The sequence below is a fragment of the Dermacentor silvarum genome, unplaced genomic scaffold (genome assembly GCF_013339745.2).
Source record: "Dermacentor silvarum isolate Dsil-2018 unplaced genomic scaffold, BIME_Dsil_1.4 Seq858, whole genome shotgun sequence".
Classification (NCBI taxonomy): Eukaryota; Metazoa; Arthropoda; class Arachnida; order Ixodida; family Ixodidae; genus Dermacentor; species Dermacentor silvarum.
The window spans coordinates 36,079-60,001 of record NW_023606883.1 but is presented as its reverse complement, the minus strand read 5'-3'; the positions used below and the strand labels follow the sequence as shown (position 1 = coordinate 60,001).

The following is a 23,923-nucleotide window of genomic DNA, read 5'->3' as shown; positions in this document are numbered from 1 at the left end:
ACGACTTACAACACTCATATCGCAGGGGTCTATCCGCCTATATTAAATTATTTTGTTTATACTTGATCAAGCAACATACAATAAACAACAAAAAAGTACATTTGGGAGGTTACATTTAAAGCTAGCACAAGTTTCTCATTGTATACACGTGAGGAGTTTGTCGGTTACCACTTGTCGCGCCAAATCTGCACCTCCACATAAGCTCCACAGAACATTCTATTCGGACATCGTTTGAAAGCGAAGTGTGCTCCAGCTCTTTTAGGAATTGTTTGTTCACTGTACCCGCCGCAGCCAGACAGATTTTTGGAAAAGCGGAGCAGTTGCCTGATTGTGACAGCTTACACCACGACGCGCCACTGGGACCTCGTGGGCACCTCAATGGGGAATGTGCCGACTATCACTGGCATCCACCCCTTCAAAAAATGTCGCCACCCTGCACGGAGCGCAGACGAGGAGAACATCGGCGCACCCTAGTGCACATGCAGCCACCAGCCATCTTGGTTCCCCAACGTTTGCACCCGCCGATGATTGCCTCCAATATAGGACGCGAGCGTCGCACGGCAGACCTAGATAAAGACGCGTGCTAACCGGCCACCCACCCACCTGCGCTCCTTGCGCCACCTGATCACCGCACGGTGCCACGCGCTCACTAACCCCCTCCCCAACGTTGCGCGCGCTTTATCCCGTGGCTATGGTGGCCACCACACCGCAGCTTCGAACGCTGGGCACGCACCTAGCCATTATTCTTCTCGGTTCACCCTCGTGCGCTTACCCTCGCACCCACAGCATACGGCATGCGATAGGATGTTATCGCTTTGGACATTGTACAGAATCTCACTGCTTCTTTTTTTCCCTCTTACCTATGGCATCCCTTTACCCCTCCCGCGGTACAGGGTAGCCAACCGGAGATAATCTTTGGTTAACGTCCCTGTCTTTCCTTTGTCTGGCACTCTCTCTCGCTCACTGCGACGCTGTAAATTTGTCTGGAGTGTCCACATACTTACCATCTCAATACTTATACCAGATTTATGCTTCGTAGAGCTGAAGAACCCACATTGCATTTAGCACAGGTGATGTAGTGACCAAGGAACACGACAATCAATATGTGCAGTTGTCCCAGGACATTGTCGAGTTGGACCTTGCGGACAATGGGCCAGACTCCTACTTGACTGGCCATCAAATTCAAGGGCGGATACTGTTCCCTGCGGCTGGATATATAGTCCTTGCCTGGAAGTCACTGGCAAAGCGCTGCGGCAAGCCTCTCTACAAGGTTCCTGTGGTTCTAGAAGACGTCAGATTTCACCGAGCCGCCATTATGCAAATAAACGGTGAGTCGACGCTAATTTTGCGCATGACCAATTTGCTGGCTGAGCGCTCAAGATTAAGAAAAATCTCTCTCTCGCTCACTGCGACGCTGTAAATTTGTCTGGAGTGTCCACATACTTACTATCTCAATACTTATACCAGATGGCTCCAGAAGGCTTGCCTCTTATACTAACGCATTTTTTTCATTATTAAACATCTTTCTCTGTCACTTTGCCTTGTTCCCTGTTGTGCAGCTCAGGGATTCTAGCCGAATCGGATCCCTTTGGTTCCATTAACTTATTTTACGGAGGTTCGTCGGTCTACGCTTCTACATTCTTTGCTGTTTCCAGAATTTGTTCAACATTGTCTGACGCTTTCCTGGGTTCGGAAGGACACCCCTTTTATTCTAGGACTACAAGCAACCCACCGTCATTGCCACAATAATGCGTCTGCTTGCGACACCACGGAATCTGGCGCATGTTCACCCGTCTGCCGCAACCAAAGTGTTTGCTAACACCACTGCTCAGATCACATGTGCTGTACAAGCAAAGTGGCAACATACCAGGAACGTGTCATACGGAATACGAAAACGCTTGCTTTCCGCGCATTGAGAGCACGGTAAAGAACTCCGCAGAGTAGATTTTTTGGGCTAGTTCGTGCATGGTTATACTAGTAGAATGCCAGCAAACTTGAAAAAGGCGAAAATCTAGAGGCAGACATAGACAAAGTGACAGGAAGGTGGCTTCTAGTCACCTTCTGGTCGTTTTGTCTATGTCTGCCCCCCTCTCGATTTTTCCTTTTTTCAAGTTTGCTGACATTCGCTTAGTAAAGAACTACAGGTGGCCAAAATTGTTTCCCTCTCACCCGTTACAACTTGCTTCATAATCTGATCGTGGTCTAGCCATGTGGAAACTCTAGAATTTAATTAGTGACAGGATTAACACCGAGTCATCAATGAATTTATTTGCGTGGCTGTCATCATCTTCAGTGGCGGCAGGCCCCAACGCCATTGCCGCATTGATGTGTCCGCTTGGAACATTGCCCATTTTGGCGCTGTTTACCCGCCTGCCGCTACGTTGTCTTCAACCATGGGAGCGGCTCGAACATCGTTTTCTTTTTGTGCTCACGAGGGTTTCGACGGGAATTCAGGGCGGAGGCTCCTTTCCCAAGCGTATCACCCCTGAAGGAAGCCGAACGCCAGGCTGGGTGCGCTTGTGCCCATTTGAGCCAGTGGGTCCCCAGCGGCGGTAGGAATCGAACCCACAACCTCCCGCAGCTGAGGCTTGCGCTCTACCACTCGGCCACGGCTGCGGTGTTTGCTGAAAGTGTTTGGTAACACCACTGCTCAGGGAACATGTGCAGTACACACAAAGTGGCAACATACCAGAAAAATGTCATACGGAATGCAATAGCGCTGGTTCACCGAGCTCTGAGAGCACGTTAAAGAACTCCAGGTGTCGAAAATTATTTCAGAATCCCGCGCTACAACTTGCCTGATAATATGATCGGTGTTTGGCCATGTGTAAACTCTAGAATTTAATTAGTGACACGTGCAGAACGAGTCATCACTGAATTAGCGCAGCTGTCATCATCATCAGTCTATTTTTATGTCCACCCACTGTGGAACGAAGGCCCCTACAAGCGATGTCCAATTACCCCTGTCTTGCGCTAGGTTATTTAAACAGGTGCGCCTGAAAATTTTCGAATTCGTCTCACCACATAATGTACTGCCATCCTCGGCTGCTCTTCTCTTCCCTTGACATCCAATCTGTATCGTTAATGGTTTGGCCATCACGGATGCCTTCATTTACACGCAGGTACCACGCGCTTCAACGTCACCATTATGGAGGGATCGGGTCAGTTCGAGATCTCTGAGGCGGGGGCAGTGGCAGCTAGCGGCCGTATTAGAATGGCTGGAGAGAACGAGAAAATCATCGACATGGAACCGCCATGCCCGAACGCCGCTGATATCGCGTCTTGCGATCTCGATGCCGAAGACGTCTACAAAGAGCTGAGACTTCGTGGTTGTGAGTACTACGATCAATTCCAAGGCATCCTCAAGGCCAACATAAAAAGTAAGTTCTGTTCAACGCGCAACACATGTTATGTGCAACTTATGAGAGTACCCAGGCGACTTTAGGTGGTATTTGTACAGCGCAAGCATATCTTGTAAGCTGCTACTATATCTACTCTGAAGGGATTCACTTAAGAGTAAGCGTTCTGCACCGGATTAATGTGATGTTATTTTATGACATAATATGGCATTTTATGAGTCAGGCATTTTAGACAATGGTGCTGCTTCAGCGGCGAGAAAACCAGTCCACTGTTTTTCCCCCGTTTTCTTTTTAATTTTGTTTTTAGCTGTCATGCATACTACGTCTCGTAAGGATGGAGCCAAGTATCAGTTCTAATGCCACTGCGACCGGCTCGCGTGGTACAAGGCGTTTGAGCTAATAGGCAGCGTAATGCGATCCCGCACGGTAATGAGTCGGCAACGTTTTGCCACTAATCCTGTTTTCCAATATGTTTTTTACGAAGATGTGTATGTGATCTAATTCCCGATTTTACGCGCCGTCGGATGTATCTGCGAGGAGCAGCTGCCGCTGTTCTAGCCGCAAGAACGGCCCGTGTCTTCATACCGCATGCGCTTCCACCAATGAGTGTGGAGATTTCAGTCCGATGACGAAAAGATCACAACCACACGGATTCGCCCTCCACGAATCACTAGAATATGAAATACTGTATATGGCTCCCACCGGGAGCCATAATCAGTAATTCATATATGGCTCCCGGAGCATATGTGGCTCCCACATGGAGCCATGTATGTTCCCTGTGGAAGCCATGTACAGTAATTCTACGCATCACTCAAGCAACATTATGCATCATGAATGGCGGAATTGCACCGACTGCACCCGCAGTAACCTGTATGTTTAGCCGCGGCTATACGGCCTGACTTTCTGTTCATGAGGATGCCTTTGCGTCGGTGGCGGCGCGGGTGTTTGCCGCCGCGTCATGTTTTTGCTCGCGACAAATGCGCCACGGGCTTCCAGCTTACAGCGTTTCTGGTGCTGTGCCAGGAACGCTTTTGTCCGCCTATTTGAACACGTCCAGTAGAGAGATGCACTAACCCTTTGAAGGTAATATTATCACAAAAAGTGACCACCTGCGAAAATCGCCACTTTGCTCTGGAAGGTACGACATCGCGGCTGATGACCGCTACGGACTAGTTACGTGAAGCGTTCGTCACCGGAAACAGCAGCGTGTTTCGCCTTGTCGGCTTATAAAAGCGTCGCTTACACTGATTTTTACAACGATTAGAATCTTTATTCTATTTATTTAATGTTTTCGGAGAAAACTCGCTTAAATACGAACGTTAAAGGTTGTTTCACCTATAGCCATCGCCGCTCGTATCGGGACCACCGAGCAAAATTCCAATTCCTGTTTTGCAGCAACAAAAAATACACGGCCAGCACAAGTTTGAAAAATAATTTAATAAATACACGGGAATTTCATAACTCATCAGAGCTTCAAGTTATTTAGGAATAGCTACGTATAAATTGAAAAACTTCTGTGCTGCTCCTGTTAGCAGTGTTTCTACCGATGATGTTTTTGCTTTAATTCAACCCATTTCCGTCTGTTAAAGATGTAAGCCATAATTCCTTCAGAAGATTCGCTGCTAAACGCAGAGCTGTATACGTTTCCCGCCATAATGTCGTGAGCAGCTGTGTCAAAGGCATCTTTAATGTTAAAAATGTCACACCGCCATCACATCGCGTATTATGCAATTATATGTGACATAATACAATCCACTCTATTAACTGATGTGCGGACACGTTGGGAATGTTCTATTTTTGTTTGTACGGTTTTTTTGCTGGAAAAACGGCCGGACAAGAGATGGGTTGCTTTAAACGCTATTATAACGTATTTGTCGACATCCTCCACAATTTTTCATTGGCACCTTATAGAATAATTAGGTTAAGTGTAAATAAATAACAACACATAATAAATAATTGTTTCTGCGCCGTGAAAAAAAAACGTACTCGAGAGTTTGTATCAGCAACCCCTATGAAATATTATGTATTATGATTTTGATATGTCGCAGATTACACAGCTCATAACCTGTACGTCTACCACCAAGAGAAGCGTACTGAAATTAAGCGTTAAGAATTACAACCCATACGATTTTGCACTCCCATTAGCAGTTGACCAAGGCGCATTTTTTAGAAACTGCAAAAATAAAAGAAAATGGGATAACAGTGCGCCAGATGACCTCAAGCATGACTGCGAAAAATGGAGCGAAGACGTGCGTGTTGTGAACATGATTGACGTTCCACGTTGAATTACCTTGACAAAAGACCTTGCAAAACAACTCTTCATGCCCTTTGCGACACAAGTATAGCGACTTATGGAGCGTATATGCCCGAGCAGTCACGGAAAAAACCAGCCTAGTGACGAAACGGGTCGTTGCGAAGGTCCGAATAGCACCTGTTCAAACACTGTCCCTTCTTCGATTAGAGACTGTGTGGTGTAGAGCAAAAGAAGACGAGGGACACCGAGATACAAGTACGAGCGCATACTGCCAACTGAAAGGTTTATTCTCTGATGAAAGGCTTTATATGGGAAAGAAAAGAATGAAAGACAACATACAAACAAAACACCATCATCGCCTACTGTTCCCGCGGGCGCTGCCAAGAAGGCCACTTCTTTTCGCCAGGGGTCGCATACCTTTACATGGGCAATTTTCGCGCGCCATGCTAGTCGATTTGACAATGACGCACATGCGCTCATCCATGCGCTTAAAGCTTACTTTTGTTTTTTCAAACAACGGTTTACATCTGCATACGCTACAATGGAGGGCTAAAAACCTGCTTTCCCGTTCCTAACATTATTGACATGTTAACGCAGACGTTTGTTGAAACACCTGCCAGGCTGTCCCAATTAGCATGCACCGCCTTTCAGAGGGATTCTGTACACGACCCCCTGCGCACACTCCACGTATCGGGCTTCTCTAGTTACACGCCTGGAAGCCATAGGCTTTCAGGCGTGTCACTTGTGTTCGAAAGCTGCCATTTAATCTGTGGTGGCAGGAGCAGTTTTTGCGCACGGGGTTCATATGTTCACCAATCATAAGATCAGAGAACACTTCATCACAGATGAGATGTTCTATATGATCAGAGATCAGAGATCATTTCTTCAGAGAATAAACATTTCGGTTGGCAATAAGCGCTCGTCCTCGTTTCTCAGTGTCCCTCGTCTTGTTACGCGCTACAACCCACAATCTCAAGGAAAACCAGCTAGCCCAAATCATTAACCTTCGATTAGAGCTTTCAGAAGCATCGACAGTGGTCAGTACAATCAACGCCGTGCAAACGAAGCTACCTATACAACTACGAGAAGTGGGTTCTTGTCAGGCTCATCTGCTCTACTTAGATGGATCACCTCAAGACCAGAAATTGAAAGACCTTCATTAACAATCATAATTCTCGATCTTTCTTTACTAAACCTGAGGCCTAGACTTGTCGCTGCGTTACCACAGATATTCGCAAGTGCCTGTAAATTGCTTACATTGTCCGCTAGTACCACTATGTCGTCCACATACATCAGTCCAGGGATCTTCTGTTGCACCATTTGTCCATTACGCAAGTAGGATAAATCAAACCCAAATTCGCCGTTTTCCAGTCGTCCTTCTGTGCCCTTAACATAAAGCGTGAACAAAAATCGAGACAGCGATCATTCTCGTTTCAGTCCTTGGTGAATTCCCACCACTTAATTACCTTTTTGACCTTCCCATACGACTTGTACTCGGTTGTCACTATATATCTCCCTCAGCAGCTCCACTAAATCGTCATCTATGCATTCGTGCTTAAGAATATCCCATAACAATTCACTGTCTACGTTGTCATAGTCTCCTTTACTATTTAGAAATGCTATCGATAATGGTCTATTCTAAGCTACTGAAATCTCTATGCGCTGAGTTAACGCAAACATATATTCTGTAAGAGTCGGCCTGGCCTGAACCCATTCTGCAGTTCCCCGAGTAGATCATTTTTCTCCCACTTCGACACTTGTAATTTTATGGCTTGAATAGCCATTCTATATATCACCGACGTTGCTGTAACTGGCCTGTTCGAGCTCGCCTTATTCTTATCACCTGCGCCTTTGTGGATCAGGTTCATCTTGCTTTCACGCCATCCAATCGGAATTTTCATCGTTTTAATAATTTGCTCTATGGCATTAGTCAGCAGTGCCTTGCTATTCGGGCCGACGAATTGTTTTGATTAGCCGTATAGGAATTTCATCGGGTCCTGCTGCCGTGTTGTTAGGGATATCTTCTTCTGTTTTTTTTTTTTTGCCAATAAAAGCTTTTTATGCTACATTTTGATCTCTTAGGGCTTCTGTGGTGTTGCTTGATCTGTTTCAGTTTGAAATACGCTTTCCTTTGTACAGAAGTTAACCCTAATAACGTCTTTTTGCGTAGATGTTACCGTCTTGATCCCTTATAGACGTTTGCGTATTTTTAGTTGGAGCTCCGAGTGCACTTATATGGCTCCAGAATCTTTTTGGGGCGCCTTTATCTCGTTTCCGGTCTTCCCTGATTAATCAACGCACCCTACAATCTGCATGTTTGCAACCTACGTGGATAACGAAGATCTGACCAGAGTTGGGGGATAACTGCACAACTCAGATTTCAAGATGTGTAAAGGGCACATTATTGTTTTCCCTCCAGACCGTATACTTACGATGTACTTGTTTACAGGAGATCACCGCAAGCTTATGCATGCCGGAGTGCGCGACATTCTAATTATGCGAGAAATACTGAAAATCAAAGGTCCACATTAAGCGGTGAAAAAGTTTGTACATTACCACCAGACATATAGAAGACTCGAAGCGAAACCAATGGCTGAGCGATTTGTGCCTCTGCCAAAGGACAGAATAACAGTGAGCACTTTAACGTCATTGGCATAGACTTCGCATGACCGTTGTATTATAAAGCAGGGCATGAGTCATTGAAAGCGTACGTCATCTTCACTTGCGCAGCCACAAGTCCTGACTTGGTTGAGAAATTGAGCACATGAACTTTTTGTATGCAGTTTGAATGTTTGCCGCACGATGTGTTATCTGTAAAGCCGTTTTTTACGCTAAATGTCTCAGCTTCAACAGAGCTCCCACAGATTTGTAATCTGTCTGGAAATCCATACGACGCGAAAGAGTGCTTCAACATATCCGGTATCATAAGATACGCAGGACGTTTACTGCTGGGAGAGCGCTATGATGGGAATGGATTCGGGGAGCGGTTGACACTGACAGTCAAGACGTCCCTTCAAAAATAATTGAAAGCCTGTCACCTAACTTACGATGAACTTCAGTATTAGGGGACATTGAATCTCACGTCCGTTGGCTCCAACGTCGGATCCTCTAGAAAAAGTACCATGAAGCGCGGCTGACTTTATAATAAGAAAGTGACTTTTAGGGGGGAAGCTTCTTAGGGTGTGGGTCTGTCCCTCCTCTGTAGTATGTAGTAGTAGTAGTAGTTAATAGTCGTCGTCGTCGTAGTAGTAGGTAGCCACGTCTACTTTTATGAAAAAAGAAATTCCGAAAGTTGTGTCCGTAGCGCGGAATCGAACCAGGGACCCCTCGCTTCCGAGCGCGCGGCGCTAACCACTACGCCACGAAGCGCGCATGGACACACGCACCACGATGAAAATAAATACCCAACATTAACGAAAGACTGCGCGTTTCTAACGCGTTTGTGCTAGCGCGTTACGGCCCGTGTAAGAAGCTGGTGTAAGACGCTGTGGCCTCTCCGCCTTACCCCCGTATTCATAAACGCTCCTCGACTTGAACTTGACTTGCCACCGCCTTGGGCAGCGCGTTCGAAACGCGTTGAAGGCGGTGGCAAGTCAAGTTCAAGTCGAGGAGCGTTTTTGAATACGGGGGTTATACTCTCTCAGCAGTCATGTGATGGCGTCGGCAAACGCGATGCACGTTCCGGTATCTGTAAACGGCTGCGTAAGACGCTGTGGCCTCTCCCCCTTACTAGAGAGTACTGCACGTTTCTAACGCGTTTGTGCTAGCGTCTTCTTAAGCGGGAGATGGTGCAATTATAATGAAGGGTGCTGTTATAAAATAGGAATGACGTCACATATGGCGGGTGTCATTGGTGGAAGTCAATCGTTCGATTTAGTGCGGCGAGACTGGGCGAATTACACGGAAGATTCACGGTTTACCGATGATTCCCTCCGAAGCTTCGCCCACTCATCATCATTCACCCCGTGGATATGCGGTGTTTTTTTCTTTGGCTGAGGAAAGCATTGTCCAACAGAATTACAAACTTACGAGAGAAGAGCTAAAACTACGCTGGAAGCGATGGCAGGCGACAATAAATGCCGTTTAGAAATGGTGACGCCAAGAGAACATTCTTCAGTTCAGATCAGCTCACAATATGAATACCCCATCATAAAGTGAAGTGAAAGTCAGTGAAGTTGTTTTGACCATAGCGGAGAAGATTCCAAGGCCAATGTGGAAGTTGGCCATTATTGAAAAGACCTTTCTAGGAGGAGACAAATGAGCGCTGCTGGGATTGCCGAAGAAGGATGACGGAAGAAACGTTTGACCGGCCATTCTGCATCTGCATAAACTGGAAAGAGGAAATTAAGATTGTTCGCCCCGCCCTAGGGAAAATATAGGTAATATGTTTCAACCATGAGAAGACGACGTAGTGGTCCCCATGACAGAACGCTCCTGGCTGCTACATATACTCTTTTGTGTGATAAACGTGACTGTTGGTATGCGAGCAGGTCTCTAAATACATTAAATACAAATTCATTTTGGGTCCCCAGAAGCTTCCGATACCTACTGAACATTAACTCAAAGCAGGGGTCTAAAGGAAGAGTCTTGTATGCTACCTTTTTGGTAATTCGGGGCGCCGGTGAAAGAAGTCGCAGTTTTGCTCTAAAGGCGAAGCTTCGATTGCGATAGCAAATTAGTGGACATCTATACAAAGTAAATATCGCAGTTTTATCGGCCGCACAGAGTTGTAAACTTAGGCATACTAACTAAATTAACAAGCATGGTGTCATGCGCGCACAAGCAAACATGAACGCATCGCACCCGTGTCCTCAGAAACTGCCTGTCAAAAGGCTGGAGTGAGTAAGCGCAGCAGCAGCAGCGATCGAATTGACATTCATGCTGCCACTCGCATCAACACGAACTAAGCGGCGAAAACACAGCGCAGGGTGGACTCTGTCCCCGCCGCAGATGGCTTTCAAGATAAAGCGGCGCGGGCGGGCGCGCAAGGCGTAGAACGCGCCCCTCCCCTCCCCCCCGGAGCCTTGTGGTCCATCACGATGTAGTGAGCGCCGTTGCCCTATATTTCTGTTATATTTTGGCAGCATTAAGTTGGAGCAACCGATGTATATTTCGCGTAATATTTATCCCGGAAAGCGGCTGTTTTATTAATTCCTCTGGTTTTGCCCTAACATACAATTTCTTTAGGCATATGCCTACAATGCATGTAGCGCGCAGTATATATAGCACTTGTTTACTATTGTTTTAGTGTGATAGCAATTATACGGACAGGCCAGGCACATTTCTGCCGTCGCCGTCGTCGTGAGGTTCCGTATGAAATCCAAGGACGATAAAATTGCCTCTGCGCGCCGAGTGCGGTATGCGCGAGTGAAAGTGTTTGAGGGTGATCCGACGATCACGGCTCAATCTCGCGCATGCAAGAGAGGGAAGCGGGAGAGATGCGCGCCGTCTTCCACTCGCGCGCAATGCTCCGGAGCAAGAGCAGGAGGGGGGGGGGGGGGGGGGGGTTCTACTGCGGGCGGCGGCGCGCGCCCGCCGGGACCGCAAGGCTCGGGGATGAAGGCTGTTTCACATGATGCGATTTTCATCGCATGCGACCAAAATCGCAGTCGCCGTGCCGAACCCCGATTTTGGGCTGCGACCAACCGGTTGTTCGCAGCGTCACAGCGCTCGCTGCGATTTTGCGTCGAAATTGCGCTGAGAGCTATTTCGCGGTTTGTTTTGGGAAATGTCGGCGGTCACTGAACACAATGTTTATAGATACTTTTCTGTCTATAAATATTGGCTTAGCAAGCCTCGAACAGTTCAACTAATTGAGTGGAGCCGTGGATTGCGCAAGCGGTACGTACCATCAGCATCGACACCCGAACAAGACAGATAAAAATTCGTAGGTCAGATTGGATTCTGTGATTTCTATCCATTTGTTGACACGCGGCGTTGCTAATCACGTGACGCTTGTTTTACGTTGGCTTCAGGTGCCCATAGAACGTACTTCTTCGTGCTTTTCTGATATTCACGCGCGCTGCGAGTTGGTATAAACTACGAGGTGTCCCTCACTTGAAGACAAGTCCTTCGGATGTCGTCCCAATTTTCTGGTTGTACAAGCTACTCGCGATATACGAAAACGCCAGAGTTGTAGCGTGGTATGCTTTTACGGACGAAACAATTTAAATAATATGCAACTACGGACAAGTGCTGCGGTCAAATGCTCCTGCTATAAGCGCTACCATTTAGTTGCAGTCGGTTGGTTTGGGCTTTCACGCTCATTTTCCCCAATGAATTATCTGATTTCAAGGTTGTGTTACTTCCGCCGCGAGACGCGGCTACTTATCAAGCTCGCAAAGCGAACGTGCAAACTATATATTGTAATGAATGTTCTACCAGGGTCCTTCAATCTTTCTTCTGGTCGTGAAATTCCCGCCGAAGTTTCATGTAGGGACAAAAGCTGCCACCAGAGGCGCCGCCGTGAGTAGAAGGGCACCGATCTGTCGTGCTTGGAAGGGCAGTCGCGCGGTCGCGTGGATTTTTGCCATGAAAACACCTCTCCCACATTTATTTTTTCACTGTGTTCGCTAACTGAACATAGCAGTGATTACCTTTGACCACATCAGATAGCGAGTTGTTTACTACTTGCAAGTCATTGATTGTTAGCAATGGTTCAACCAAGGCTGCCCGTCAAGTTTCTTGATTCCTGTGTAGGTGATTAAAATCGTGCTTAAATTATACAGTGCACCGTGACTAATCCTAGCTGACCCACAGATTGACGTTGCTTGCGCAAGAAGTTATGGTGCGCCCTACTGCGCGCTGGCGGTCCGCAGCGCCCATTATCCTGCTAATAGCCTGTTTATTCTGTGGCATCGCGAAGCTGCCAATGGGAAATTCTCGCGCAGAACAGGCACGTCTGAACAAAGTCATCTTGGCACTAATTGTTGCAGCAGCTGTGAACTGCGCATGCTAGATATACAGTGTAGCCAATATGTGCAGTTTCTCAGCGAAAGTTCTTGCATTTACGCATACACATTTCAACAGGATCAGTTCAAACCTGCGTGACTGTATTTTGTTTATTCATTCACATTTCATGTCGCAGTTACCATCAGTTCAAGGTTGGCGTTCCACTTAGTCACCCGAAAACACCACCCGAGTCTTTTTATAAAAGTACCAGCGTAGATTGAAACCAGCACGCAACTTCCATCGTCACTAGTTCATTGAAGACTACATTTACCGATCAAACTGAACAACTATATTACTTTTTCGCATGTTTCTCTTGTTTGTCTTAATACTCAGCTTTCTTAATTGAACTAGAGCCAAATTTTTTAAGATTATTTTTTCTGCCTAACAGAAAACAAGTTTCTGTAGGTCTGTGGATAGCACATCCACTTGTGCTAACTACGCTACCCCTTGCAGGACAGTGTCTGCTTAGCAAAAGGGCGGAATGGAGGGCATATGGTATACGATTATTAAGCAGTACAGGCTTCTGACTTTTTTTTTTCCTTTACAGGGCCGAATGGCATGCTCAAGTGGGACAACAACTGGATTACATTCATAGACACAATGATTCACGGCAGTAGTCTTGCGTACCCCAAACGAGCCCTGAAGCTTCCCGTAAAGATAATTTCCTGCCGCATTGACCCAGTCGTTCACATGGAGATGACTAAGAAGGCAACGGAATCAGGTGGGTTTTGGACTATACCAGTTCTTACATTTTAACAACAGGTGTAAAACAAAGGAGTCTTAGCACTGGAAGGGCGGGAAAGGGGAAGTTTATTGCCCGAAGGACAGTAACAACGCGTCCATACTGGCCGTTCGAATCAGTCCAGAAGCGCCAGATCACGATCGAGCCGCTTGTGCTGAGCGCGCTAGTCGCCGTCTTCTTCGTCTAATATTTAACAAGATGTAATACGTGCCACAAGGATACCGGTGTCATTTATGCACAGCGAAAAGAAAGATATAAAAGCAAAGCATATTGTCGGAGGTAAACCAAAGGAAGGCGCTGACACAAAATTACGCGCTCAGCTTTCAGGTTTTACCTCAAGATATAGACAAAACTCTGCATCGAAGAATACACCGCGCATGCACGCACAGAGAGAGAGAGAGAGAGAGAGACGGACGGACTACATTGTTCTAGAAGCCTTCTAGTACACTGTAGACGGACGGACGCAGAAAAAGAATAAGGCAAGGGTGCTGACACTGCTTCCGGTCTGTTTATAAGGTTCCGCTTTAGGTTTGTTTAGCTTTAGGTACACAACTGGATCTTGTAGAGAGTTAAAAATAATGTTTTCCTGGAAAGTGAGTAAGTAAACGTGGGTAAGTCCCTTCAGCTAGGGAGTCAAAATATTTATTGCTGCTCGATCGTCTTTTTAGGCGCCGAGGAACCTACCACTATTCAAACAGCTTGGAAGAGACAAGGAAACCCGCTTCCTCATAAATGTAACACGTGCATGTTTAGCTTTTCACAAAAAAAAGGCGCAATACGAAATTTTCTATTCCAAACAGCGGCACACCGAGACGTTTTGGAAAATTAATTGTTTGATGCTGCTTTGTTGCAGATTGTTCATATCGGTTCTCCGCTTCAAAACATTTTTCAAACAGCAAACGCCCGCTTACAAATATTTTCACGATTAAAATTGGAATCGCGCACAAAAATAGTTGGCGGTGCTTTCATCCTATGAAAGCGATTGGCGGCTATTATGCGACTAGCATGCTTTCTCTCGAATGGTGTATAATTAGCGATTTTACGTGATGGATTCTTGTGATGGTGGAGTTGACAAAACAGAGACAGGGTTGTATTACACAATAAATTTCAAAATGTTTATTTGTTTTGATGCGGTTTAGTTAATTTCTATCGTACATCAGTCATACTAAATCATGAGTACACTCAATCTCATTCATTTCGAAATTACAAGTTATTTTTGGCCAATCCTCCAAAACGGATATCCACCACTGTGACACATAGTTTTTTATGTGACTGGGTGCCGGTGAGTTTGAGTATACGTTACTTTTGAAGGTTACCGAATGAAACCACTTGGTCCGTCGGACATCCGAATTATGTCCCAATGTCAGTGCAGCGTTTCAGACAAATAGGACACCCGCTGGAAGTCCGGTTAAGCATATCCAATCACCGGTGTCCCAAGGATAACGCACATGGATCTGTTTCGAATATCATACCACAGATATACTTGTTGAGAAAAAAATGGCGATGACAGATGTATGCAGAGAGAGGTATACGATACACATTTATTATATTTAGCGATTCGATACCCCATGTGTCAAAGTGGCGCATATCGGCTTTGGAGAATTTGCCAACATTGCGCACACACCGTGTGACGCCTGCTCAGCGGTTGATTTCACAAAAATGAAATGAATCACCGAATTCGCTCAGTATGTCGAGCTGTTCCATTAAGATGACGCCGTGTTTTGACTCGATATGCAAGAACAGGTAATTATGTAGGAGTTATTTTCTTACGTAGAAAAGAAGTGTGATTAAAGGGAAAGCTTTGTTATACATCATTCGCTTGTACTACATATCGTGCACATATGACCGCCGAATATACAACCACAAATGTAATCGACGAGATCTCGACCAACCCTGCAACAGGCGCACTAACGTCAAAAGCGGGAGGGCAGGCAATCGCCAGCCGCGGTAACTATATACAGAGGCAGAGTCAAAAACAGGGCTAGAGAAGGAGAACGGCAGCCCAGAAGAGCTCGTGCTGCAAGCGGTGTAGAGATCGCGATCTCGATGGCCTAACAGCCCGCCACGCTTCGAGTGGGCCTGGGCATTTGGCGCCACTGTGTCGCACGCCGGGCAGCCCCCAAGAGACTCCGAGGCGGTGTGCATCCCCGCGAAGTATTAACCTAGCCGGACAGGAGCTAACTCCGGGAAATGCGCGCTGTGGGAGCATCCGCTGTGCCTTGCGCCTGTGTTGTTAACCTTGAGTGTCGGTGAAGTTTACTGAAGTGTACTTAGGGGTTGCTGTTTCCAAGTCGGTCACTCTTTCTGGCACCGTGAATCCAATGGCATGTTTTCGCTTTTTTTTATTGCGATAGCAATTATATGGACACTTCAACCCGATTTCTGCCGTCGCCGTCACCATCGCCGTGAGGTTCCGTATAGATTCCAAGGGCGATAAAATCGCCGGCGCGCGCCGTATGCGCGAGCGAAAGCGTGCGGGGTACGCGCGCTATCACGGAGGGCAAACTCCCCCGCGCGCAATCACGGAGAATGAACGTCGCGCGAAAGGCCGTGGGGTTATGGGAGGGAATGAGGCGGGGCGGCGCTGTGCTCCGGCACCAGAGGCGTATTTGCCACTCAATCTCCCACGCGAAAGCATGAAAGCGGGAAGGCAGCGCGGTATAGAGGGGGGGGGGGGCAGCTTCTCCTCTGCCAACAGCTTCTCCTCTGCACAACTTCTCTGCAGTTTGCCCTGCGTTGGAGCTCGTCTTACCGTCTCTTATCTCCACACGGCTCTGACCTTTGTATGCGCTGTGCATTCGCCGCTCAGTTTCCGTTGAAGTGATAGCCCGCGCGAGCCTTCGCCCGCTGCGGCGGCTGCGCTTGCTGCCAACGTTTTCACAGTCGTTGTCTGCGGTCATTCAGAGTGATCTATTCATCTTTGCTTGTGCGCGCTGACACCACTATTGCTAATTCAGTTAGTAAGCGAATGTGTCCAAGTTTATGCAGCCGATAAAACCACTATCCATACTCCGAATAGCTCTCTACTAATTTGCTATCGCAATCGATGCTTCGCCTTTCGGGCGAAACTGCGACATTTTTTTTTATTTTTTCGCATCCAACCGCGGGTCCAAGAATGCTAGCGTACGTTAACTAACCACAGGTGGTCATAACTACTCCTGAGTTCACCACTGTAGGCCTCCTGCGCTGGAGGTCTGAATGAAGCATGGCGCCACCTATTGGCACATGACGCGTGGAATCAAGTAGGACGTTGTCCGACTCCCTGATTGAGTTCGCTGTACAGCTGTCGAATGCGAAGCACCTACATGACTTGTTTCTGGCGCGTATTTCGCGTATTTGACGACTGTATCACTTCGGAGAAGAGCTAACAACTTCTCTTGCTTGGTCAGAGACGCTACAAGCCTTGGGCGCGATCTTGTACGCGTTCCAAAATGGAACGGAGGCGGTCCGTTCCATCGAGCCGCACACGATTGATCAATTTGAACCGTGACGATCAAATTGACCAATCGTGTGCGGCTCGATGGAACGGACCGCCTCCGTTCCATTTTGGAACGCGTACAAGATTGCGCCCAAGGCCGTCCTAAAATAGCTGTTTCGCCTCATTCGCCAATCCCACGCAGAAAGTGCAAGCGAGCGCTGCGGTGCGACGCCCTGCCCTGCAACGTCGTCATTGACGCTACTGTTGCGTTGTTAAATGCCATGAACAAAAAGGACTTCAACACAAGGGGCATTATAACGTCAAACTATTCCCTATCTGCTTTTATTCCGAATCTTCTGAAGTCAAACTGACGTCACCGCCGACGCAAGCATCGGGCGGTGACCTGCAGCGTTATCTGAACAGCCCAATCAAACGCTCTCCTCGTTTATAGGAAGTCACCGTTGTTCGCTTTCATGATGAATAACACTGCCTAAACTGAGCGGGTTTTATTATCTAATTGGCTGACATGAGGAGAGGAGCACGCTCAAGTGGTGAAGCTTTTGTTGGGGCCAAGCCAGCGAAGTGAATGCACATAACCGTACACTCTAAAAACAGTTGCACCCTTTGGGGCGTATTTTTGCCACAGAACAGTAATCGTCATCTGACTTGCGTGGCTTTCCTTTCTTTAATGCTGTGCGCCCGGCACTTCTCGGTCACGAACGACAAGAGCGTTATCAGCGTGACACAGCGTTCTCGACAGGAAAGTAGCAAGTGCAGAGTTTTCAAGATAGGAAACGCAAGCAAGACAGATGACGATTATTGTTGTGTGGCAAAAATGCACCCCAAAGGGTGCAACTGTTTTAAGAGTGAGGGTGGGGCCGACGTCTCCGATTAGTCTGCTTCCCCTTACTTAGCTTGCGGTAGCTGGTCGAAAATCGCGCCGGCGTGCAATGGAAGGTTAAGAATGCCGCTAAAGGGGGATCCTCAGCAAGGCAGAGTTGGCAGAGCGACGTTGTATACGTGCCGAAAGAACTGGAAAAAAGCCCTTATACACTTAAGAACAGTTGCACCCTTTGGGGTGCATTTTTGCCATACAACAATAATCGTCATGTGTCTTGCTTGCGTTTCCTATCTTAACTCTACACTTGCTACTTTCCTGTCGAGAATCCCTGTGTCACGCTGATAACGCTCTTGTCGTTCGTGACCGAGAAGTGCCGGGCCCACAGCGTTAAAGAAAGGAAAGCCACGCAAGTCCGATGACAATTATTGTTCCTGTGGCAAAAATACGCCCCAAAGGGTGCAACTGTTTTTAGAGCGTACCTTCGGGAAAGTACCGCCATCTACTCTCTCCTCCGCCGTCTCCTCTCCTAAAACGCTCGTTTTGTTTTTTGTATACATTTTGCTTGTGAAAGCTAGTTGACGGTGGTGCCCCTCCGAAAGCTCCCGTTTAAGCCTGCAGGGCGGGCCGCCGCCGCCGGCCCAGATGGACTTTCGAAATGGCTCTGAGGCGAAAAAAAAACAAATAGAAAGAATGGAAAGCACGCGCTATCATCGTCTAATCGGACATACAGGAGAGAGAGAAGCCGCGTTGTTCAAAGGATGAGGGTACTTTTCCGAAGGTATAGGGACTTTAGGCTCGATAACGTTTTACCGCCACGCAAAGACGTTCATTAAACGCAAAGAAATCCATGCTCACCGGCAGGTGCGAGTAGCGAGTGCCTGAGCGATCGGCGTGCGGCCATATTCTATTCCTTTCGAAAGGGGGCAGTCTCTGGCTAATCAGAAAAACATTTAGTTCTGTTCGGCATAATAATGCACCTTTACCGCGCGCACGTCACTTTGACGCGGTGAGTTATCGCAGTTTTGTGATGTCGCGTGACCTACGGGCGAAGTAGGCGCAGCCCGAAAGCTTTTGACCAATAGCAGATGGCTAATGGCGAAAAGGCGTCGAATCAGGAGAGAGAGAGAAACAACTTTTATTGAAAATGTCAAGTGTAAGAAGAGTTCATCTCCCCTCCCTTACATGGCGGTCAGGAGCCCTTAGGTTCGGCTTGCCATCTTCGGCTTGCCTTACGAATCAGGAATAATTATTTTTCTTTCGTACGGTTGAATCATGCATAATTAGTGCGTACACATCATATAAGATGGGGAGCTATCGCGGTTTTCTTGACGTACCGTGACAGATAGGCGAAGTTGGGGGTGGCCCGAAAATTTTTGATTTATCGTGGAGGGCTGATTACACAATAGGAATAGAAAAGTTTGGAATAGCTTCACGTTATAGCGCCGAAGGCTCAGTTTAAACAGTTACCATGCCATTCGTACGTAGCATGATACTGCGACAACGCAGGATAGCGGCTGTTCAGCGCACGGCGAATGCGAAACAACGTGCATTCCGTGACGGCCGCCCGCATTGGAGCGCCGTGACTGCCGAGTGACAACGAAAGAATTTGCAGTGAGTGCTTCGTTGCCAAAACGAAAAAAAAAAGAAGCCGTCGCGAGCCATTTTCGGTATGTGTGGATCATCTTTCCATCGGTTTAAATTGAAGTTGCGCTCGTAGCAAGAGGCCTGTGTCGACGATCTACAAGCTTGGTCGCACGTCGCACTGATTGCTCGGCACGCCCTCGTGCCATTGCTCCCGCGTTCGTCGTTGTCCTCGTCTTCCACAGCTGTCTGTGTTGCCGCTCGTCATTCCAGCGTAGATTTTCACTTCTGTCGTCGTAATGGGGAGGCCGCGTTTGCGGGGTTAAGAGCCATTGCTTAAGTCAGTATGAGCCCATTAGCGGTGCATCACTGCATGGCTTCCCAGCCTCCCCAGGTTTCACGTTAGTGGAGCTGCATTTCGCTCAATGGGTCATTCGAGCACCGAGTTTTTTTTTTGTTTTTTTTAACGACCCTATCCACTTGAGGTAGGGGGCGGTGTACGTTATGCGACTTATCGCGTACGCCTGCATGAGACGGATCGCGCAGGGTTCGCGCATACCGTTGCGACTATTCGCGATGCGATGCAAGAGTCGGATCGTGTCGTCTACCGAACGATGAAGTCTGCGCAGCGTCTCTGCGTTATATCCGTTTGCCTGAAGGTGTACCCCAGGATACTAATTTTGTCTACGTGCGGTATGGGAGTACCGTCTTCCGAGATAACGCGTATCTTTGAGTATTCCCGTTCCTCTTCATGCATGGTTTTGCGACCTCTGCTCGTGGGTTTGTAGACTAACAGTTCGGACTTGGTCGCCGAGCACATGAGCCCTCGCAAATACTCCTGAAACGCATCTACTCCCGCCTGTAGCGTTCACTCGACGTGACCTCCCGCGGGAACCCAGAGGGTGATGTCATCCGCGTAGAGACAGTGATACATTCCTTCTACTTGTGTTAATTTCTCGGGTAGCCCGAATAGAACTAAATTAAATAGTAATGGTCATTTAACGGAGCCTTGAGGCGTGCCCGTCGGGCCCGTCTCAAATTCCGACGATTCCTCGTCGCCGACGACAACGCTAGCGCGTCTGCCTGTAAGAACATCTAGAATGTAAATGTATGTTCTTCGGCCTAGTCCTAATGTTTTAACTCTTTAAAATCGCTTCGTGCTTAACGTTGTCAAAGGCGTTTTTAATATCTAGACGGAGAATCGCCTTGGTGGAGCTGGTAGTGTCGTCTACGATCTGGTGTTTTAGCTGAATCAATACGCCCTGTGCGTAGAGATTGCGGCGGAATCCCAGTGAGGTGTGCGGCAACGCGTCGCGATCTACGAAAAAGTCGGTCACGCGGTTGAGCATTGCGTGTTCCAGGCACTTTGCCGACGCAAGACGTGAGCAAAATCGGTCTGAGATTGTCGAGCGTAACTCGCTTGCCCGGTTTAGGTATCGTGATAACGCCAGTTTCCAAGCTTCGAGAAGGGAGCCCACACGCCAGCCCTCGTTGACGTATGTCACGAGTCGAGAGACTGACTCGTCGCTAGGTTACAGAGAGTCTTGGTAACCCTGTCAGGGCCGGGCGCCGATCTGGTGTTAAGCTCGAATAGGACTGTCCGAATTTCTGCTTCGCCAAATTCCGCGTCTAGTTTCTCCTTTGCGACGCCGTCTTATTCGGGGTGTTGGACGTTTTTGCCCGTATTAAAATAATGGCCACGTATTGCATCGAGGAAGTTATCGCCTTTAAAATCTCTTACTAGACTACGAGTCTTGCGGCTTTGAGCGGCCCGAGTCTCTTTGGGATCTAAGAGGTGCCGAAAGAGGCGCCAAGCACTCGCCCCGCTCATCTGCCACTCGAAGGCCGTTGCACGTGTCTTCCCACTGTACTAAAACAACCAGCGTCCTGGCAGCTGGGAGGAAGTGGACCACTCCCCCACCTGGTTTGAAAAACTATGGTGGCCGCTTCTGGTGCAGCACGTCAAGAACGTGCTGTGCCAGGAGGCATGAGCCTACCAGGAGGCCCGGACTTGCGGTTTAGTTCCTTCGGGGCTAATAAATGTTATTTCTCTCTCTCTCTCTTCCCACTGTGCCTTACATACTTTCAGCGCGTATTCTTCGATGTCCCTGTCTAATTGTGCTATGCGTTTGCGCAACGCCCTGTTATGTCTTTGGAATTTCCACCTCTTTAGGCGTGCTCGCTGTGCTTCCCACATGTGTAGGAGCCTGCTCTACGGCGATTACTTCGAGGTTCGCCTAGGGCGGAACATCGCACGTTGCCGCGTCTACCTCCATTTTGAGCGTCTCGGTCCATTCGTCTATATGTCCGTACTCGGCTCGTCACCTTGCCCCCCTTCTTCTCGTTTCTTGTCGAAAAAACATTATGGGGTTTTACGTGTCAAAACCAGTTCTGATTATGAGGCACGCCGTAGTGGGGGACTCCGGAAATTTGGAACATCGGGTGTTATTTAACGTGCACCTAAATCTAAGTACATGGGTGTTTTCGCATTTCGCCCCCATCGAAATGCAGCTGCCGTGGCCGGGATTCGATCCCGTGACCTCGTGCTCAGCAGCTCGACACCATAGCCACTGAGCGACCACGGCGGGTCGTTTCTTGCCAAACGTGTCCCACTTGACGAGCTTGAGTTTACGGCCTTTGCTTTCAGGGGTAGTCCTACGACCGCCCGGACCCTTGTCTATCGTGATCTCGATGAGCGAGTAGTCGCTCCCCAAGTCCTCCTGGGTATTTCGCCAGTGCGCTGCGGTCACGTTCGACACGAACCCAAGGTCTGGTAGCGTGTCTACGCTCACGCTGTTCCCCCTGCGTGTATGAACGGCGGGGTTCACGATGAGTTCAAGCCTTTGGTCTTACGAGTCTTGCCAAAGGTGTTTGACCTTGGGTGTTTCTCGCGTGGAAGCCAAGGATCCGTGGGGCGCGTTAAAGTCGCGAGCAACAAGCAGAGGCTCGCCGCCGGCGGCCGCGCGCGCTCCACAGAGGAGCTCCCCGAATCGGTGCTGCAGCGTGGGTTTACTGTATGCGTTAAGGACGAAGAGTCCTCGGCCGCGCTTAGGAATTAATTCTACGAATACGTGAGGTATCTTTACGAAGGCAAGTTCTCGCTGCGCCACAGTGACGTTAGGTCGAACGAGCACGGCGGTGACCGGAGCGCCGACGATGAGAGCCGCCCCACCGCAGCATTCGGTGTCGTGATATCCACCGCGTGTGATGTACCCCGTTTCATTCTCTACCTGTTGTCCGTCGCGGCCGCGTCTATGGCTTTGTAGCCAGCTAGTTTCACCGGCCCGTTTGTCTTCTGTAAAAGGATCACGCCCGGTTTCGTCTCGCGGCTGCGTATGAATTGCTGGAGATTACCCCGCTTTCACCTGTAGCCCCGGCAGTTGCACTGCCAGATTGTGTACTGTTGTTTGCTGGTGTTATTGTGATTGTTTTCATGCCTAGCCATGGTGATGCTTGTGTTTAATTTAACCCGTCGCCATCAAGGCGACTTGGTTGCATGCTGCGGTGGCGTCTCTACGTCCGTCAGTGTATTTTGCTGCTGCGCATTCTGTTATTGCTGTCTAGCGTACGGCTTGCTCATCATTCTAATCGGTCGGCCCGCAGCTGGCGGGAGCCTCGCTTCTATGACGTCTATGCGCGCCGAGTCAGCCGAGTTCGCGGCGAACAGCTGTGTCATTTGCTCGGAAAGCTTAGCTATCGCGTTTTTGAACATTTCGTTCATCTGTGCCGTTTGTGTTGCAAAACGTTCGTCGAGGTTCTTCGCGATGCTATCGACTGGTTTCTGTAATATCTCGTAACGACCGCATCGCCCCTTGCGGGACCTAGTGCGATCCCTTTCACGGTACATGTGTGGTCCTCGCGTTCATCCACCGTCTCCACCGAACTGCTCTCGTCGTCCGTGTCCATAACGGTCGGCTCGGGCCCTGTTGGAGTCGGCGATCGAGGCGCCGGGGGCCGATGTATCTTCGCTTGTTGTTGCTGCGGTTGGCCAGAGAAAAAAAAATTGGAGGATGCTTAGGCTTCGCCTTCAAGAGTGGAACGCGATAGCATTAAAAGATCCCCGGCTGCTTATTACCGGCAACTGCAGCTTTTTTGTCCAACTTCGCCTCCGCACGTGGCTGCCGCGGAGGCGAGCGCCATCTTGATGGTGTTATTGCAAGGAAGTTACCGAGGGCGCGCCGCTGCATGAATTGTAGAAATGCTGGAAAAGGGGTGTAAGTTTAGGTTTCGGCGTAAGAGAATTATGTTTTCTCGTATATTCAAATTACAGTCTGACGCTATCACGTTCGTACGTTGTGGTTAAGTCGTACTTTACAATTTTTCTGACGGATTTTACTTTGATAAATGTAATTTTGTTAACTAACGCCTTGCGCCACGCGGATGGCCTGCGCGGTCGGGTAGGTTCACGATTATTATTTCTGCCAACGACGCCGACGCGCCCACACCGACACCGACGCCGAATTTTCTGCGACACGGGCCCCTTAAACGGGACCTGCTCCTAAACCACTATTTATCAAAGTGGAGAAAGACATTCAAAGTGAAAAAAAAGGCTATTCAAGAAATACTTTGCTGCAAAAAGTACTTCAATGCGTTCAGCAGAAGTGGAATTATTCACAATCAAACAAACCTTCCGCTGTGCTCTCCCTTCCTATTTCTATGCCTTGCACTGCGAAGGCTAAGGCCGAGTTGGGGAGGGGCCCCAATGCTCTGCCATCGAAAGGTCACCGTGGCGGGCAGTTCAAATTTCATTTTGGATGTTAACGTAGACGCTGGGACT

General features: G+C 48.3%; 1 protein-coding gene across 1 annotated transcript in view; it reads left to right on the top strand.

The window, feature by feature from the left end:
* Positions 1-1,070: 1,070 nt before the first annotated feature.
* Positions 1,071-23,923, top strand: part of LOC125941999 (fatty acid synthase-like) — a gene marked incomplete at its 5' end in the record, with an annotated part of 55,560 nt that continues 32,707 nt past the window's right edge. Inside the window, 3 exons of the mRNA XM_049659900.1 lie at positions 1,071-1,328; positions 3,123-3,380; positions 13,112-13,285. Of these exons, the coding sequence (XP_049515857.1) occupies positions 1,071-1,328; positions 3,123-3,380; positions 13,112-13,285 (690 nt within the window). The remainder of the gene's footprint in view (positions 1,329-3,122; positions 3,381-13,111; positions 13,286-23,923) is intronic.